The sequence below is a fragment of the Chiroxiphia lanceolata genome, chromosome 3 (genome assembly GCF_009829145.1).
Source record: "Chiroxiphia lanceolata isolate bChiLan1 chromosome 3, bChiLan1.pri, whole genome shotgun sequence".
In the NCBI taxonomy this organism is placed as follows: Eukaryota; Metazoa; Chordata; class Aves; order Passeriformes; family Pipridae; genus Chiroxiphia; species Chiroxiphia lanceolata.
Genome location: NC_045639.1, coordinates 107,184,927 through 107,205,162, shown reverse-complemented (window position 1 = coordinate 107,205,162; position 20,236 = coordinate 107,184,927). Strand labels below are relative to the sequence as shown.

The following is a 20,236-nucleotide window of genomic DNA, read 5'->3' as shown; positions in this document are numbered from 1 at the left end:
TGGTCTGAATATGTGAAAACTTTACCTTCTCAAATAGGTAGCTGGATTATTTTAGTAAGGATAAAACACTTTGCCTTGACAATATTTCTGAAATGACAGTGTTTGGACAGAAGTTCTTTGAAAAATGTTGTCCAAGTAAGTACCTGCTGTGAAAAAATATTAGCCAAGTTACTAATGTGATGAGAAAACAAATCAGTTTCTTAAAGTATCAGGCGACCTTTATATTGGGCCATGCTGCCAGCTTTAGTAGAAAAGTACTTAAAAAGGGTAAAGATCATGGAAGTATAAATTCAGCCTTTCCTTTTTAAATTGAAGTAGAAATCAATTTTCCAAATTCAGCTTAAGAAACATATTTGTTATTAAAATATCCATAATCTTGGTTTTGTTCATAAGTTCATTTGTTCAATGTTCTAGTGTTTAAAATAAGCACTCTAGTTTAATATTTCACTAGTATACAGCAGATACTAGAATTTAACATTTCTAAAAATTTTTTATTGTTCTCCTAATTTGTCCTAGACTGTTCATCGCCCTGCTGAATGATGCTGTGCAGGATAACCAGTCCTTCACTAATACATTGTTATCCAAAGCCTCTAGTCTAATTTGACTTTCAGAAATACTGATAGCAGTAAAATCACATTTTTAATTTCTCACCTTAATTTTCCTATCTCTGCTCTGCTTCTCATCTTCTTCTTAGCCTATTCCCTCTTTTCAAAATACTTCTTTGAGAGCCATAATTCTCATAGGGAATTTTAAGTAGTCATTTTTTTCCTACAGGTGAGGGGTTCACAAACAAGAGGAAGTTCAGAAACAGCTGAACAGCAACATAGATCATTCTGTGAACCCTTAAACAACAAGTAATTGCCTCTAGACTTTTTCCTGAAATGAGTATCACTGTCTTACTAATAATTTATGATGGAAAAAGTTATATCAAAGAATTTCATGGAAATATTTTTAGAATCATTTATTCTATAAAGTGACAGTGTAATCTAATCTTACAAATTCCATATGTGTCCCAAAGCCTGAAGCCAAGCAGTTAAAACAGAGTACTGCAATATTACTGTGAGAAGTCTAGTATGAAATGTTGAAAGACGTGGACATTGGTGAAATTACTTGCCAGTGGTGTGTTTATACCCACTTAGATTTACTTAAAAGCATGTGTGGTTATCACAGTAATTGTCTTTGTCGTAACGATTGCTGTAATTATTGTGATCGCATCTGTTGTTGCCCAGCTGTAGTTGGGGATAGGTTTTATTCAGTTGACACTGTGTAATTAGGGTCTTTTTATTTCTTCTTCAGTTGGCAGTTCTGCAAGTAGTAGTGCCACAAGGAGAGATTCTCTATCTACTAGCTCTGACTTGTACAAAAGATCTAGTAGCAGCCTAGCACCCATAGGGCAGCCATTTTACAATAGTCTGGGATTTTCCTCCTCTCCAAGTCCAATAGGCATGCCTCTGCCAAGCCAAACGCCAGGACATTCACTTACGCCACCGCCATCACTTTCATCACATGGATCCTCATCCAGTTTGCATTTAGGTAAAAAAAACAAAAACAAAAAACCAAAAAAACACTTTTTGTTTGTATGTGTGTATGTATTTCTATGTGTAAAATATATGTTGCATAAGAGATGTCACATTACCTTTGCTGTTAAACAGTTTTGTAATGAAGAGGGGCCATCCCTGAAAGGTGAAGAGCATGCTCAAATGCTCATTGATTTGACAGTGGAGAGCACTCAGCTTTTGGCAGTATTGGGCCAACAACTGATTTTTCTTCCCTTGCAGAAGCCCGATAGAGAGCCCAGTAAGAATTATTGGTGCTTTTTCTATTATGTTTCCACAATATGACAAGCAAAGGTGCATTAATTTTGTTTCTCCTTCAGTGTGTTACTACTTCAAAGACATTTTAAGATGATGTGTTTAACAGTGAAGTGACTTTCACTAGTGCCCCTTATCATGATAAAGTAGAAGAGTGAGCGGTGCTCTCAATGTAAAATGTGTTGAAAGATGATTTTTGAATCAGTCAGCCTACAACTCATGGCCCACATGGTTGGGCAGGAAGACAGTAGTTTATCACCAGGCTGGTGGAATTAAAAAAGAAAGGCATTTGTGAAAGAAGTAAAAAAGGCATTGTTGGTGGTGGCTCTCTGTTATCAGATCTATTTTTTAAAGGAATGCTGATAATAATCTCTTAGAAATTTTTTTGGCTACTTAGATGACATGGGAGCGCGACCTTTCTTTGAAAAAATTAAAAATAAAATTAAAAATCTAAAAAGACCCCACCACAGTCTAGAGTATATTTAGAAAATAATGCCTCTAACCTGAGGTTACTTGATAAACTTTTTCTTTTTTTACTGCGAATATTTGTGGTCATTTAATTTGGATGCTAAAATCGTACAGTGAAACTGGATGTAATTCAAGATTGAGTTGCCTGTTGCTCCAGTTACTGTTCAGGGCACAGTTCTATGCTAGCAATAGGCAACCTAATTCCATATACTTCTCTTAGTGCAAATAAAACAGGAAAAAATTTTCAGAAGTGTCTACCAGGATACACTTTAAGTGAGAAATGTGTGAGTGATTTGTATAATGAGGTTAAATAATTAAAATATATTACATTTACAGTTCAGTATCACCTTCATGGTTAAGTGCTGAATACCCAAACTAAAACTGGGCAAGGGGATGTTTCAGCACGTTTTATTTTTTTTTACTTACCTTTTTTCCTTTTTCAGGTCTACAAAGTGCACCTTTGGGCTGAGACCAAGCATGGAAAGTTTCAGCCCAAATGGAGGCTTTTGAGAAAGTTCTGAACATCTGACAATGGGGTTATCATGGAAATCTTTTTCTTTCTTTCTTTTCAAAGTACTCTCACAATAGTTTTCATATTGCTGAAAACTATACTTAAATCAAATTTTGGAAGGCATTATCTAAAATTTAAAACATTCAAAGTTTTGTGTTGTTTCACATTTGATAAATGTTAAAAGACTTTTTTTCAGTTCTGAGAAAATAAACTGTGATCAGTATAGAGGATTGCCTCTATCAGCAGAAATTGTTAAATACTGACTTCAACCCATTTCAAACTGTTTGGCAGTGTGAACCAAGCCTAATAGTTTGTTAAAATCATGTACTAGATCAGTGTGTAATGGCCGGAATATACCGTTGTACTCTGAAAATTGACACAACCTTGTTGGCTTCCATGTGTCCTCTTCATCTGCCAAGTGAAGTGGACCTTGATTACTGGTAAACTTTTTGCTACATTACCAGATCAATCTGAAATTTGGAAATGGAGGTTGTTTGGATATTTGCTTTCACAAAAGATGCAGTAATTTTTTTAGCCTTTTCTGCACCTCTACCCTGTGTCATATTTTTGCAGTTATATCCAAGGTGCACCATGTCAGAGTTAAAGACTTATTTCTGCACTTAATTAATTGTCTGTCCTCTTACATTTATTCTGGTTTGTTCATCAACCACTCTTGGAAGCATGTATTTTGTTCTCACATATAAAAAATTTAAAAAAAAAAATAAAGTTTTCTCACCAAATGAGAAGTTATACCTGAAATCAAACAGCGGCAGTATATTTTAAGAAGGATGTGTTTATCATGTAGTCACTTTTCAGAGTAGAACAACATTGTAAGTTCATGTCTGCATGCAGTTTCCATTGGTATTCTGATAATGCCTGTCAAACACAGCTCTCCCTCCACCTTCAAAACTTGTCCTGCCTGCTTGTATCAACAGGTTCAGCTAAGTTTAACTCCTGTTTGAAAATGGGCATCAAACTCGGTTGCTCCTGTTTCAGCCACCAGAATCTAGAGCACAATACTGGGAAAGGGTGCATGATTTTATAACCCCTTTGTCAGACACTGCTGCAATTTGTAGCTTAAAAGACCAATTTCCCTTATACAAGAAATTAATGATATTTTACTGTTTTCATCTCTTCTCACCAACTTTTATCCAATATCCTAAAATAGGAATGTGCTAATGACTTTGTGCTAGTGTCAGTTTTCCTATATTTGAAGGGATTTGTCAGTTGTCTGTAACTGCTTCTTTACTGTAATCAGTTGGAGCAGTAAGGTCATGAATTTGAACTACCCTTTCACTCCCAGGAACAAAGAACTGCAAGAGGAAGTGTTTTTCCCATGTCATAAAAATCCTTTTAGGTTGGTAGTGCTTACTCTAGTGGTACATTGCAGCATTAGTGTAGAGAAGGATTTTTAAATTCTGGGCTTTTTGAGGTAATTATTTTCTGTGTTGCAAGCCAAGCTTGTTAGTAGTTTGGATTGATGTTGTTTTATCTTCAGAGGTGGTCATTGTGGGTAAGAGTAAAGGCTGCTTGGCCAAGGCAGAATGGGGAGCTTTGCTTGGCCTCTGCTGTTGTACCTACTCTGTAGGGCTGCAGTAAAACAGGCATAATAAACACTTCCATCAGTTCCTAAAGTATACACAACGTGTACATAGATATGTGCAATTCTGCTTTCCGTATGAAGATGAAACTTTTAGCTGAGGATGAGATGAAGCTACTTTTTTACAAATGAACAAATACTTTATAGAATGTTACTAGAAAATACTGCTGACACAGTAAATACTGTAAAAACAGTTACTGTGCGGTAGATCTGGTTTCTGTCTTAAGTAGAAACAAATGAAAAAAACACTTTGATAAGTACTAACAGACTAATGCTATCAAAAGAAATGTACCTAAATCTAGTTTTTAATATTCTTTCATGTTCTCCTTAACATTAAATACGCTATCCATGTTAAGGAGTTAATAATTTTACATACTTTGTGTTTTTAAAGCTTAGTAAGATGCTGGTTTAGATGATCTATATCCCCTTTATATCTCTGTGCCTTCTCTATGGACTAGCCACAGGGATTTATGTTCAATTAAACTGTAAAACAACTTAATATTATTCAGTGCATCTTCATTTTATGAGACCAGAAGTGATAGCTAAATGATTATGTGAAGAATGAACTGCACACTTTATTCCCCAAGAGTTTGGAATTGTGTGGCTATACTGATGCCTAATAAGTATTTAAATTTTTTAGTGCTTTATTCAGTAGAGTATGTTCCCCAAGTACCTTATAAGACCTAGTTCCTAGTTTGGAATCAGAATCTGTAAAACAAGTGTCCCGAGTTCTTGAAGAGCATGTGGATGCTGCAGGCTAACCAGAAGGATTTGGGTAACTAGAGTTCAGGTTTCAGGCGTTTTTTTCTAAGCTGTTGACACTGTTTTCAGGAAGGAGACCAGGTATCTCTAATGTCCACACTAATGCTTTGGGGATTTTGGACTAAGAAAATAATAAGTACAAGATTTTAAGGAAATATGCCATTGTACACATAAGTATGTCTGCATGTAATAAGTTCCTATGACAATATGCTTTTATTTTGGGGGTTTTACTGATTTTCAAATCTGCAAAGTTGGCACTGAGCCATAACATTACTGTAATGTGAAAAGTTACATGAGAAGAAAAGCTAATTACTTATTAGATTACTCTTTTTTTGTAATAGTGTCCAGTATTTTACAAGGTTAAGCTTTCTGTGTGCTTTTGGGTATGACAGGTTCTTGTAGGCACAGCGGGTCTGCTTTCAGCCTTCCTGTGTAATGGTCCTGCTTAATGTGATTGTCTGAAATAGTTTCACAGGCGAGACAGGAGCCTCCCAGTTGCAGCATAGTCGTCTTACAAGTCTTAAAAGGTGATGGTTCCCAAATTAGACTAAAAAAAGGCTTGATAATCCTGAGTGTGAAATGTATTGTGTATTACACATACATAGCATATTTGTTAAAAGCTACGAAGTTTCTTAGTTTCTGGTTTAGTTGCTGGGTAAATTGTCACTTTTAATTTATACAGACATGAAGGCTCAGGAAAAAAAAGCTGAAACAATTCCTGATTCACATAATCAATTCTATAACTGTATGCTGATTGTGAGCATATGATCAAAACTGCCCTGTTAGTTTCTGGCACAGAATTGAGCATGTGATGAGTGGAGCAATAGAGATGCTATAACAGAAGAGTAGCCTATAACTTCCTTTCAAATGGGCTTTGGTGCCCTCTCGTGATATTAAATAGTGTTACTGCACAGCACTTACAGGGAAGCCAGGATTACATTGTTATATTTACATAGTCTAGATGAGAAATACCATAATTTCAGCTGCATAACTTTTTGTTCTTTGGAAGGCCTTTCCTAGAACAGAAATGACCATAGAGCATCACTCTTCATACTGCTTCACCTGCAGAATGTTGGGTTTCTTTTTTCCTTTTGTTTGTTAGTACCATGTTGCTGTCACCTCTTTTCTGGAAACAGTGCTTGTCAATGGAAACTAAAAATAATAGTTTCTGATTTTTCTAGCTGAAAAGAATTAAGAGGCTTTAATTTAAAAGAAAACATAGTGGTTTTTAAAAGGTATTGTGGGGCATAAAATATTCACTGACGCTTATCACTAAATTTTGAAAACTAATCATAAAATAAATACTAATTGTTCCTATTTTAGGGCATAATACCATTCAGTGCAATAAATGTGATGCTTGATATGTCTTGCAGAGCACTAACATCTCAGATTCTGGTATTGCAATTTGATGTTTTGAAAAAGATAACCTTAGCATTAATACATTACCAGTCCACCGTAACACTGTTGTTGCCTGGCCTTATAAATACTTGGAACCAAAAGAAGGCTTGGCTGGGGCACTGTCAGCTGTTTTCTTTTTATTTTTTTTTTAATTATTATTTTTTTTTCCTTTTTCTTTTTTTTATTTTTTCTTTTTTTTCCTTTTTTTTTAATTAAGTTTGTAATAGAGCACCATTCAAACAGCACATACTGCAATTTGTTTTAAATTCAAATGTCGATATTTATTCTGTTGACTTTGAAAGGGCTTCAGTTACTATGTCACTTTCCAGACAGGAAACAAATTCTTTCCTTTTCCAATTCATGCTCAATACTTTTAGGGGAGTTTTTGGGTTGATTTTTTGTTTATTTAGTTAGGTTTTAGTAGTAGAGTTGAGGTTTCTAGGTGGCAATTGTCTGACTATTTCTGCTTGCAATATAGTAAGATTATCCCTTTAGAAAGTCATATTGCAGTTGGGAAAGATACTTGGCGTGGTTCTTCCTGCCTGTTGTAAAGTAGAGGGGAGAGGCCTACTGGAGGAGTTCAGAGTGACACAAACTATTTAGAGAGAAGAGAAATGCACAGGACCGTGAGGTGATGAGCTGTGGGTGGAATCACTAGCAAAAAGGAGTAGGACCCAGACATAGGAAAGCAATTCAGTTCTTCGAAAGTAAGGAAGGATGAAGTGTAGTGTGAGTGGTGAGTGTTTGTGCATCAAGGAAAGGAGCTTCAGTTTGATATAGCTGTGGTTGGTTTAGAATTAAGTAGAACATTCTTAGTTACCTGGTTTGAAATTTGACATATTTAGTGCTTACAAGAGGTATCAGGTTAAAAGCCTGGTATGCTAAAGTCGTCAAATATCCTGCAGGACAGGTACAGCATGACAAGAGGCACCACGCGTACCTCCCCAAAAATGCCCTTACACACTGTAATTTGCAAAGGTATCTCAGTAGGGACTGAAGGGTAGTTCAGATTTCATGGTCTATTTTGAAACAATTGGCTAACTTCAAGACTACTAACAAGGGTATAAGCCAGTATGACTTGTAGAGTGCAAATCTGCCCACTAAGCTTAAGACCCACCCAATTATAAAAGTTTCTGTAAGCCTGAGTGGGTGCTCACTTTACCTGCTTTGATACATTCTTCTAATGACATTTCTTTTCCTGGTACCCTTCACATAAAATAAAAATGAGGAGGAGAATGGTTTTATTTATTGGAAGATAAAACTATCTAACTCCTCCAACTGTAATGAGGTAAATACCAGTAATGAGACAGCACTGTTGTTTTCTCTGGCTCCAGGGTGTATCCGTAGTTCTAGTGCACTTGCTGGTTTTGCTGTTGCTTATTTTCCTCACGGCCTTTACTGACAGAGGTGCTTCCTTGTAGGAGGACTGACAAATGGTAGTGGTCGCTATATTTCTGCAGCACCTGGAGCCGAAGCAAAGTATCGCAGTGCAGCAAGTACCTCCAGTCTCTTTAGCTCCACCAGTCAGCTCTTCCCTCCTTCGCGCCTCCGTTACAGTAGGTCTGACATTATGCCTTCTGGACGTAGCCGACTGCTGGAAGATTTCAGAAACAACCGTTTCCCTAATCTTCAACTAAGGGACCTTGTCGGACATATTGTTGAATTTTCCCAAGACCAGCATGGTTCTAGGTAATTATTATAGTACAGTCAATGACTTAATAATATTTTACTGCTTTGATACTGTTTTATTAGCATCGAACGTTTGAATGAGCTGCTAGTCATCTTAATTCAAAGCGTGCCATTAGTTGGAGCACATGCTCTTATGATGACCTTTTTCTTCCCTGGGAAATTTCGTTATAAAAGTAGTATTAATTTAGCTGCCTATAGAAGTTCTCAGTGTAGAAATAGCCTCATAACTAGACTTGTAAACTCTAGCATTTAGGTACCAAAAAGGCGTTGATTAAGAAAACAAAGTATGTGGCATCTGGAATGCAAAACTATTTTTCATCAGTACATCATCAGGTACTTAGTTGTTGTTATTCTTTTCATCTTTAATCCTTTTCAAATGAAAGGTTTTAAGTCTTAATTTTACTGAAATGTATCCTTTTATATGCAAAGGCACTACTTTCATTTTAATAAATTTTATAAATGTTTAATGCTTTCTTTAGAGTTTTGAGGTGTCTCATTGAAACAGTGTTTGAGAGGTTTTCCTGTTGTTGATATAAAGCATAATGTACTATTTTTGCACTTAGATTTATACAGCAGAAGCTGGAGCGAGCTACTCCAGCTGAGCGCCAGATGGTATTTAATGAGATCCTGCAAGCAGCATATCAATTGATGACTGATGTGTTTGGAAACTATGTAATACAGAAGTTCTTTGAGGTAAGCATAGCACTAAGTGTATGGATGGAAATGCAAACAAAATGCTGTAAATCTGATGAAATTTAACTGGTTTTGTCATAACATCATACTGGACTTCCATGGAACCTGAGTGTATAACACTGCACATGTTTTTCTGTTCTGTATCTCCTGCTTTTTGTGATAATGGGCACAGTTTCTCTTTACACTGGATTTGTTGGTGAACATTATTGAAAGTACAGACTGCACACTCAGGCTTTGCAAGCCTTTTAGCAGAACTTACAGAGACTTTCAACAGATGAAAGGGAACATAAATATTTGAAAGATACTTTTTATTGATTATTGCATCATGGTATAGAGTGGGTCTGGAAAATGTTCTTGCATTCAAATAGCTGTGTGAATTTCATCTGGTGCTGTATATGAGGAAACTCAAAATATATTGAGGTGGAAGAATTTTGAGTAAGGGATGTCCAAAGATGCATCCACTATTACAACAAATACTATTTAAAACAGCTTTGTTTTCTGTTAAAAACTGTGGTAAATAAAAAAAGCCTTATCAAAGAATTTGGCTTACACAGAGAAGAAAGAGCAATACCTGTGTCCTGGAAAAAGTTATATGTAGGAAATGTATCTAGCATAGTGTTGTTTAAATCAAGGATCATATTAAAGTGTCTTAGTGGATAGAAGGTGAAGCTGGAAAATGTCCAGTAAGAAATAAGACAGTTACTGTAAACAAGAACGTAGTTTTTAGTGAGTCATCTATGAAACAATGTGCTCACTCTTTTTATATTTTTTTTCTTTTACAAATCAAAATATCTTCTAAAAAGTGTCATTGATGTGTGGTATGTAAGACCTTAATCTTGCTGAAGCGTCATCAGTTACTGGTTTTTTCCATAATATTAAGTTAGATGGATCATCATCATCATCATCATCATGGCTGGGCTTCGCGAACGAAGATTTAGGAAGGCTCTACCCACGTTTGTTACAAGCACACTGGTGGCTAATAAGGCCAATATGAGATAGACATGTCCGATTGCAGAAGGCACAGCAGAAAGACTCCTTAGGTGGTATATTCCACAAGACACAGTTCTTTCTGCATTGTCTTTTCTCCTTGAGAGTGATCCTGCGTGCTTTCTCAAAGGAGACAGCTGCGTTATAGATGGTGTGTCTCCAGGCCTCCTGATTGGAGGCCAGAGCCAGTTATGTTGATCAATATGGCCAAGGCTGAGATGTTGTTTCAGGGAGTCCTTGTATCTTTTCTTCGGGGCTCCTCTCATGCGGCAGCCAGTGGCAAGTTCACCATAAAGCAGGATCTTAGGGAGGTGGTGGTCCTTCATCCTGGAGACATGTCCTGCCCATCGCAGCTGTGTTCTCAGCAACATGGCCTCAATGCTTGTGACTGCTGCTTGTTCTAGAACAGAGGTATTGGTCACATAATCTGACCAGTGGATGTTTAGGATTGCACGGAGGCAGCGCTGATGGAAGCGTTCTAGGAGACGCAGGTGGTGGCGGTAGATGACCCATAATTTGGAACTGTATAAGAGAGTGGACAGCACAATGGCTCTGTAAACACTGATCTTGGTACTTTTCCTCAAGTGTTTATTAGATGGATACATAGATAATTATTGCTAATTAAGTGTTCTCATCTTAATTCTGAGGAACAGTACTCAAGAAAAGAGTGCACTTGGCCTTATGTGTAGAAAGGGACCTTAGTTCACTGTTTAAGTAGGCGGGTGAAGTTGTTTGAGCTTTCTTTGGAGTTCACTACAGGTGTGGACTTCGACAGTTCTCAGCAGTGCTGTGAGAACTTTGCTGCTGCTACCAGCTGGTTGTCCAAGTGATCACTTCTGTGTCCTCTCTTGTATTGTGCCGACTGAGGAGCTTGTGTGGGGATCTGGGAACAGGGTTATGTGTATTAGTTATGAAGCTTGACTTCTACTCTGCTCAGTGTGGAGCAGCACAGAAGTTGCAGTAGCGCCATGAATGGGATAATAAAGACAGGAATCAGCTACCGGTGAGAAACACTGGTTGAGTCATACTCTTAACACAGCTATTGTATAAAACTGGTTTGATTTTGCTCTGCAAAACCCAAGTTTCCTAAATTTCCCAAAGTGCCCGTGCTAAGAATCATTGTTCAAGAAAGATATGAAGTTACCAAGAATCTACTCCAGGAGTTGACATACCTCCCCTCACTCCCCTGTCCCCTCCTGTTACTGTATACAAATGTGTACTGTAAGCTTGCTTAGTGTGCAAGATGTGAGATATGCTGGCCAGTACAAGTTAGAGATATGAGAGAAAATCTGATTTGGATTCATACATTATAGTGACCCGTAATAAATTTTCCTGGTATAATTTGTCTGAATAAGTGGTTTATTACATTTAAATATTGCTACATACAGACAAGTATAAACTATTTTGATTTCTTCTGTTGTCTTTCAAGGTCATGCATTTGATAGCAGCTATGTGACTGAATGTGGAATATTAGAAAATGTTGCATTTAGAAAATATTCTGGTAAATATACCCACAAAAATACAAAATGAAAAATCATTACAAACAAAATTGTACTACCATCATGTAGTACCTTGTGAAAATACTTACTCTGACATATAAATTCCAGCATGCTGCAATATGTCTTCATTTGTTTAACTGCATATTTATTTTCTTTTAGTTTGGAAGCCTGGATCAAAAGTTAGCCCTAGCAACACGCATTCGTGGTCATGTTCTGCCATTAGCCCTCCAGATGTATGGTTGTCGTGTTATTCAGAAAGCACTCGAGTCAATCTCACCTGACCAGCAGGTAATTGTAAGTTAGAGCAATACTTTTTTATTTTCTTTTTTTTTTATTGTATCCATTTTTTTTACTTGCTTAAATTGTTGATTTTAATTGTTTAAGTAATTATTCCTTTCATCATGAAATGCCCTAGGCACTAAAATAGTTGTTTAAGTGAAAATACTGAGACGCACAATTAACACCAGTGAATATGAAGATTCGAGTTAGGATGAAATTAAATTGTTTCCCCTTTTGGGGGGAGGAGGGGAAAATCATTGTAAAGACAAGAATAATCTTTTTCTTTTTTTCCAGAACGAAATGGTGAAAGAGCTGGATGGCCATGTTCTGAAATGCGTGAAAGATCAAAATGGAAACCATGTTGTACAAAAATGTATTGAGTGTGTTCAGCCCCAGTCCCTGCAGTTCATCATTGATGCATTCAAAGGACAGGTAGTGTCAACAGTTCATTTCCTTTTCTCGGGGTTGCTTAGATTTGCAGGGCCTTGTCCATCATTTGCATATACAAGATAGTGTTTGGCACTTTGCAGTCAGCTTGTTTTAAGTAAGATGAAAATAGGGATGATAAAATGGAAAAGCTGTTGAAGAGACAGTTAACATGGTGTGAAAAAATGAATCTGTTGGAGAGGAGGCTCTAAAAAGACCTGTTTGGATATATTATAAGTACACCTGGTGGATGTAATATAAATACATGCAAGGGATTTGGTGTATGGCCAGGCTTTATGTTTGTGTTTTGTGATAACACCATTTCAGATTTCCTTCATAACTTTTGACAGTGCCATTTTTGATATAATAGTAAAGTATGTGCTCTCTAGAATATATTTTTCATTAAAAATTCCATTCTCTTCTTCTGTTGCTTATGTTGCATATGTCAGTTGTTAAGGAAATACTGTCGAGAAATACAGTGATCTGTTCCCTACATATGGGCTGATGTTGACTGAAGGAGAGTGGTATTTGTTTACTTAAGGTTGGGTTTTTTGTTTTGTTTCCAAAAAAGTTATTAATGTAAGATGGATACTGTGCTGCAGGCTAGTGAATATGCTGCAGCTAAATAACATTTTAATACTCTGAGACAAGCATGTACTTTCATCGTCTTGAGAAGAATCGTAAAAATCTTACTAACTTGGCTGTGTAACTAAATTTTACTTTAATGAATGACCAAATGTATTTCCTAATAAAGTCTACAATATCTTTGATATTTTACAGAACAGCAATACTGAATTACTGTGGTACATAGTAGTAAATTGCACACCAAAGTTTTTGGGTCGGGGCTTTTTATATCAAAAAATGTGTATGAGGTACATGAGATGCAGTTTCAAAACTGTAAATAGAACCCATTGACTGAAGGACTGTGACTGTGTTTACTGAACATTCATCCTAAGCTCCAAGTAATTATATATAGAAAATATTAGCTAGTATGAAAGTAGCAAATGAAAAATGCCACACTTTAGTCATGTCACCTGACAATTTTCACCTGCCTGCATTGTTTGGGTTGATGTCTAATCAGACAAAATTCTGTGTTCAGTCCTGACCAACACTTAAATCTTCTGAATTAATCCCCAAAACACAAACCTAGTTTCTGGAGAAGCAAGCAAAAAGAATAAGCAAGATTTTGGCTGTACATTTTGAATAGTTATTTACAAACTTTGTATCTATAGCAGGGAACCTGTTGTATATCCTGGAATGTGAAATTGTTGAAAATCAGCCACCATAATAGAACTCATCTTTGTAATTGTCCAAATCTTAAAATTTGAAAATTAACTACAAAGTTCAAAGCAAAGTTGGAAGTTGAACAGTGCTTAACTAAGGGTCATATTTCCAGGCTTTCCTTTGCAGCTACGTAGGCTAGAATTAGGATAATGAACACTTGAGTTCTTGGTTGTATGGGTACTGGAGTCCTTGACACACAAAAACCTGCTTTTTCATCTTTTCCTGACTTTGTCTGGAAATGGAATTATGGTCTTGACAGGCAAAATGTTTTTTAATAGAAGTAGTTGACATCTTCAATTCCATTTTGATTGCAGTAATATTACTATATCTGTGAGCTTCAGTTGTCTTAACTTCAGTTTACAATCCTATTTCAAGGTGTTTGTACTTTCAACTCATCCGTACGGTTGTAGAGTAATTCAGCGTATTCTGGAGCACTGCACTGCTGAGCAGACTTTACCAATCTTAGAAGAACTGCATCAACACACAGAACAGCTAGTGCAGGTTAGTGCATGTGTACTCACTTCTTAATGCATTTTAGAGCTTTTTGTTGTTATCATAATTTATTCCTATGTCCTAGTTTAAGAAATAGTTTAAATGCATTTGCCTCTTTTTAGTTTTGTAGACATTGATTTTTTTGTTTTTCTTTCCTTCCATAGTTTTAATGAAAATGAATTTGGAAGTTGGGAGGCAAAGAAGATATAAAAAGCCTTTTTCTTGCACTTTTGGCTGTAGCTTCGAATATACATTGTAAATGCACAGAATTAGTATATTTTTATTGCAAAGATTGCCTTTTTGTAGTTGGTCTTGATTCACTCTGATGTCCTCCAGATAACTTCTAATAATGTCTAAACACCAATACATTGTCAAAATACTGAAAGGGTTCCTGTGTTCAGTAGGAATTTTTACCCAGAAAAAGGCAAGAATTGCCTTTTGCTACATATTCACAGTCAAGTTTATTTCTCAGTGGTTTCTTGCATATACAAGTCTCTAGTTAAAACACAACTGTCTTGGGGAACCCAAGTTCAGGGAGATATTACAGCTGTTAAAAAAGCATGATTCTAAATTTGAGGATTTCTTTCTTTAAGAGGATAAAAGATACTCTAGCAAAACACTTGTTTTAGAGATTATTTATATTTTTCATGTAAAATTTGTGATCCGTGAAGTAATCCTTGATGCAGTATTTCTTGCATCACTTTGTTTCTGTAATGTTGACATTATTGTATTTTCCTTTTATCTATTCCAATAGTAATTCGAAACTTTATGCTCATGTACAAAAGCTGTATTTATTAGTTGGTATGAACACAAAAGAAAATTGAAGTAATCTTATTTTCAGGATCAATATGGAAATTACGTTATCCAACATGTACTGGAGCACGGTCGTCCTGAAGACAAGAGTAAAATAGTTTCAGAAATAAGAGGAAAAGTTCTAGCTCTGAGTCAGCACAAATTTGCCAGGTATTGCACAGCCTTCGTATATTAAAGATTCACTAACCTAGTAAAGCTGTAGTGTTGGATTTATTTATTGTGTTTCAAATAGGATATAATTTTTTTTCTGTTGTGTTACTTTGCCTCCTGAAATTTCATATTTTTATAGAGATGAATGGTGGTGGCATTTCTATATTAGATTTGGGGAAGAGAAGGGACAAGTGCTTTTCTGTAGCAAAACAAAGGAAATTCTGTGGGTTTATGGGATGGCTTTTTGTTCACTTTGTGCATGTACAGGGAATGGATTCCAAGTCTCCATATGAAGATCTCAGAGCCAGGTGAAAAGCTCTCCTGGAACTTGTGTGATATGATGACAATAAGATGGGACTTCCTAGCTATCAGTCCAGCCAAGCAATGTACAAGTATAACAAAGCTCACATTAAAAAGTGATGGTTCAGTTTGACAAAGATTTTCTGCAGTAGGAAGTCTCAAAGACTATTGTAGGAGTCCTGCACTATTCTGAAATTAGAACCTAAAATTCGTCCTTTCACCCTGTTTGCTGAATTACGGATTATGTGCCTTTTACTTAAGGAAAAACATACCTCACAATTCATCCTGTATGATTTAGTGAGACTGACTTTGTCATCAACATTAAGTAGAAATGCACTTGACATTATGGGGGCATTTGTTTTAAAAATTGTTTGCAAACTAGCAAGTTTTTATCTGGATTTTTTCTTTGTCTAAGTAGAACTGTTCATAATCCTCTAACTTGCTTTATTTCTAAAGCACAAATTTAAGACTAGAATGACTTTGCTGTGTTGTAAGCTTTGATGGCCTTTCCAGCTTCTGAGATACCTGGAAGGCCAGAGACTTCCTCTACAAAAGGAATTATTTGACAGAATCTCTGTAGGTGTGCTCCTGGAAAGCACCTTTATTCAAAAAGCAGGAAGCCTCTTGTCTGTTTTTCTCTGTTGTGTCTTCAAAGGGCCCACAACCAGAACAGATGTACTAGGACACATCTGCAGCCTGAGATTCAGTATATCTACTGTAGGTCCAGTAGAAAATCTCTCCTACAAGATAATAAGTATCAGAAAGTATCTTTTTTTACAGGGGTAGGGATGTTTAATCCTGTAACTCCCTCAGTCATTACAGACTGAAGCTTTGGAGATCCAGACTTGATGCGTTTGCAGTACGGTTTTTACTGACATTAAGATGCCTGAACTGTTCAGGAAAATTTAAAATTGCTATGTAAAAGAATGTTGTATCTTCAGTCCCCTAATGCATTTATATCTTATTTTTCAGCAACGTGGTAGAAAAATGCGTAACTCATGCTTCTCGTGCTGAAAGAGCTTTACTGATTGATGAGGTGTGCTGCCAGAACGATGGTCCTCACAGTGCCTTATACACCATGATGAAGGACCAGTACGCCAACTACGTCGTGCAGAAGATGATTGACATGGCTGAACCTGCCCAGAGGAAGATAATAATGCACAAGGTACATTTCTACATGGTTGTAGTGATTAAAAAACATTATATATGTGAATTTTTCTGCTAGAGCACCTTTCCCTCTAGATGTGAAACTCACTGCTTCTGTCATCTGGAACTTGATGCATAAGCATTAAATTCAGTGGAGCTTGGTAAAGCAGAATGCATTGAGGTCTCTGAGCACTGAGCTAGAAATAGAAACTACAGAAAAGTTTCAGAAGTTGGATTTTGTAGCGTCTCTTTGTGCCAGCTTTTATATGAAAATACTTGTAATATGAAAATGTAGAATCTGTCATCGTTATTAATGTAACAGAAGAAATACAGGTAAATACAGGTTTCTTTTTTTTTTGTTTTCTGGTTTTGGGTATAAATCCATTCTGCAGTTCCCCCAGAAGAGATTCCCACACTTGGTAACATACAGGCACATTTTCTACTTAAGAATATCCAGACATGGAGAAAAGTGCTGTTGCCATAGGGGCCCTGGGCTATTTAACACAGGGCTCAGGTTATTCCTGCAGCTCTACTTCCACCAACAGGACTCTCCCACAAAAGTATCATCTCCCTTCTGCAATGGGTGGTGAGTCAAAATCACCACCCTGACATCTTTACAGAAAATTCCAAAATTTTGAAATACAGGCTATTAGCATCTTTTTGTGTATTTTGAAAGTGTAGTCACCTGTACTTCAAAGTTTGGATGTTAAAAAAAACCAACAAACCTGTTTGTTATTACAGATTCGACCCCACATCACGACTCTGCGTAAATATACCTACGGCAAACACATTCTGGCCAAGCTGGAAAAGTATTACCTGAAGAACAGTGCTGATCTGGGGCCAATTGGTGGACCACCAAATGGAATGCTGTAAAAGAGAAAGAGAAGTGGAAGAAAAATTAAATTGTGAATTATCAAAACGTACAACTTAACTCTAAATGTTCTGATTTTTTTAAATCTATTTATTGACTTTGTTCATCCATTTGTAAAATTTTTATTCTTGTGTATATTTTTGGGGAGTGAATTATTAAAAAAAAAAAGAAAAAATATCTCCAGCCCTGATCCGGAGACCTATCAGATTGGATGGCTGGCAAAGCACAGAATGCCTGTATATGATGTAATTGTATCAAAATAGCTGTCACATATTTTGTAAATTTTTACCTTGTAAAGTCACTGAAATAGTTTTTAAAGGGAAAAAGTACAGTATTCTTTTAATACACTGGCTTGCAATCTGGTAGGTCTACCCAGCATCATAGCACAACAGGTTTATAGAGTTGTATATAGAATTAATCCTTATTTTTCCCTTTTGTGTGAAGTCTTTTATACCAGATTAAAATTGATCAGCTGCATAAACATTATTTAACATGTTGAAAAGTTAAGTTGTATTTTGGTGGTTCACAACATCCTATCCAAATAACAAACAGGGCACAGCAAATTAAAATAACAAAACAATGGAAACTTTAAAAGACTAGCTTTCGGCACTTGCTGTGGATACAGGCTTTTTTAAATGGTGCCCTAAGGTTTTCTCTAGCAATGTATTAAAAATAAAGTGCTGTATATACTTATATATTTAATTGTTGTACAAGGTAGAGGGATGAAAATGATGGTGGTACTTCCATTCAGTAAAGTACACTGTTGGAAAAGGAGTGAACCCTGTATTAACTTTACAGTCAGTTTTACAAGCAGAAAAAGTAGAGATTTGTATTTTTTTATTTTGCATATAGAATTGTAAGGATTTGAAAGTGTTGAGCATTTATTTTGCTTTCTCACTGTAGATGCGAAAAATAGGTAATGATGAAGAGAAAAGGGGCCACTGAAAAGTAAACTTGATAGCTCAACATTTAAGCATGATTGATTAAATATTCAGATAGCTTTTTGCTTCCTATAAATATATGCATTGTATACGTGTAGTTAATAGGTGTAAGTTTACAGTTTGAAAACAAATCTCTCGTTTCGATGTTTATTACAAAGCCTTGCTAATTTAGTAGTGATGCTTACCTTGGTTGTACAGATGTACATTTGTAAACCTTCATGCTGTAAATGTAATTTGTTTTACCCCTTTTTGGGACAAAAATTTGCATTTTAGTGTATATTCATATCCCCATTCCCTTCTTTCCCCCTGGCATATAGTGTTGTATAATGTAAATTTATTTCAGCAAATCAAGAGTGATTTTTTTAAAATTCTATCTTTATATGGTTTCAAAAATACGAACCGGCTTTCTTTTTATCTATTGTGAGAAACATTATGTTTTGTTTATAACACAGCTGTTGATTCTGTTCATATGGACACTTTGGGAAATCAATCTGTTCAAATTTTAAATTAGGATAAATAAGCATAGTAAAAAGTGGACTGAAATATTTGGTTATCACAGAAACCAATGCTTCTTCCATCTTAATAAATGTGGCATGATTTTTTTGTACAGAAGAGTACTGTATTTTTGAATAGCCTTCTCCCAGCATAAAGCAAATATGTATGATACTGTCAATTTTTTTCTCTGGACATATGACATTGTAACAGTAACATAAAGATGATGTACATTTACAAGCGGCCTTATGTACATTTCCCAATGATCTTTTTAAGGCAGAATTGTGACCATATGTGTATAATTAAAATCCTTTTTAATCCTTTGCCTATGGAAATATTTTGGAAAAAGCTTACTTTGTATATTCAGTTTCTGAAAGATAAAGAAAGTGCTTTGTATGTTGTTGAAGTAAGTATTTTGTGTAAAACGTTGGATGGCTTAACCTAAAGTTTTGATCAACATGATAGTTTGGAAACAATGTCTTGAGCATTGACCAGATAAAGGCTGTTATGGTAGGGGTGTGATCACGAGGAAAGAAAATAGCAGTGGTATAAACTTGTAAAAGGATTTCTGTCATGTTACTGTTGATACCAGGTTTACATAACTGTTACTAAAGCGTACATCTGAGGTGCTGCTTTCCTAAGGGTAGCGTTAACTCATTAACAGGCAAATGGGAAAGTTTGTCCTGGCCTGCTTCCAGTGCCTGCATGAAGTGGTGTAGTAGGCCTTGTTATTTTGAGTAAGCACAATTCTAATTGCCAAGTAGTTTTTGCATGGCAGTTCACAAAATCCCTCTCCGGAGGTACAAGCCCTGTCACTGGAGCCAGAGCTTTCCCGTAGTCACCCAAAGGATGACTCCTGAGCCACTTCCTTGGACACATCAATTCCCCTCAGTGACTATCTGTACCCTGTGTACCTGTGCCGTGTGTTCTAATCCACAGAGCCGACATTCCTTCAGCATGTAAGACAGTACGTCAGGCTTTCGGGGGTGTCCAGGCAGAAACTGATAATGTCCCAGTACTTTGTCCCTGTAGCACTCATGCCATGGTTGAATTTAAACAGTCCTGTAACTGTCATCCTTGGTGCTTTCAGTATCTTGAACATAATCTTCCACGTGCTCTCCTAAAATCATTTGTGCAGAAATTCTGTCCAGGAACATGAAAATCACTGGGTTTCCTTTCAGCTATTTTAGGCTTTGGGTAGAACCACTAGAGTTTTTGCTCAAGTATTGCTTTTTGATATAGATTGTTTATGGACCAGTTTGATTAGGTTTGACTCCAGGTGGCTCGTATTGAATAATGTAATGTTCACGTGTATATACTGTAAAAATCAAAATGAAAATGTGTGAATAACACTGTGTGAAATACATTTGGTCTTGTGTTTTTTCCTGTAGGAAACCAGCCATATTGTCAGTAATGTGACTTGTCTGTATCTGTGGAGCTCAGTTTTGGGAAGGTGCTTGTTTCTAGTGATCTGATGGGAATCGGGCAATTCTTGAAGATCCCTGGATTAGATCATTAAATCTCCAGAGGGCAGTTCTGAGCAGCTAAACCTTCCTGTTGTCTTACGAAAAATCTTTACTGGTGTCTAGTTAAGGCTACAGTGTGACAACAGTTTCTTCATACA

The 20,236-nt window shown here is 36.3% G+C and overlaps 1 protein-coding gene across 7 annotated transcripts in view; it reads left to right on the top strand.

The window, feature by feature from the left end:
* Positions 1 to 19,976, top strand: part of PUM2 (pumilio RNA binding family member 2) — a 72,809-nt gene extending 52,833 nt beyond the window's left edge. For 3 of the 7 annotated variants that reach the window (XM_032681588.1, XM_032681585.1, XM_032681584.1), the window contains exons 13-21: positions 1,297 to 1,533; positions 7,972 to 8,239; positions 8,803 to 8,932; positions 11,578 to 11,712; positions 11,992 to 12,129; positions 13,783 to 13,908; positions 14,741 to 14,862; positions 16,135 to 16,327; positions 17,050 to 19,976. In XM_032681588.1, coding sequence (XP_032537479.1) covers positions 1,297 to 1,533; positions 7,972 to 8,239; positions 8,803 to 8,932; positions 11,578 to 11,712; positions 11,992 to 12,129; positions 13,783 to 13,908; positions 14,741 to 14,862; positions 16,135 to 16,327; positions 17,050 to 17,181 — 1,481 coding nt within the window. In that variant the 3' untranslated portion in view covers positions 17,182 to 19,976. The remainder of the gene's footprint in view (positions 1 to 1,296; positions 1,534 to 7,971; positions 8,240 to 8,802; positions 8,933 to 11,577; positions 11,713 to 11,991; positions 12,130 to 13,782; positions 13,909 to 14,740; positions 14,863 to 16,134; positions 16,328 to 17,049) is intronic. The other 4 variants (XM_032681587.1, XM_032681586.1, XM_032681589.1 and 1 more) reach the window with 3 other exon arrangements.
* The last annotated feature ends 260 nt before the right edge of the window (positions 19,977 to 20,236 follow it).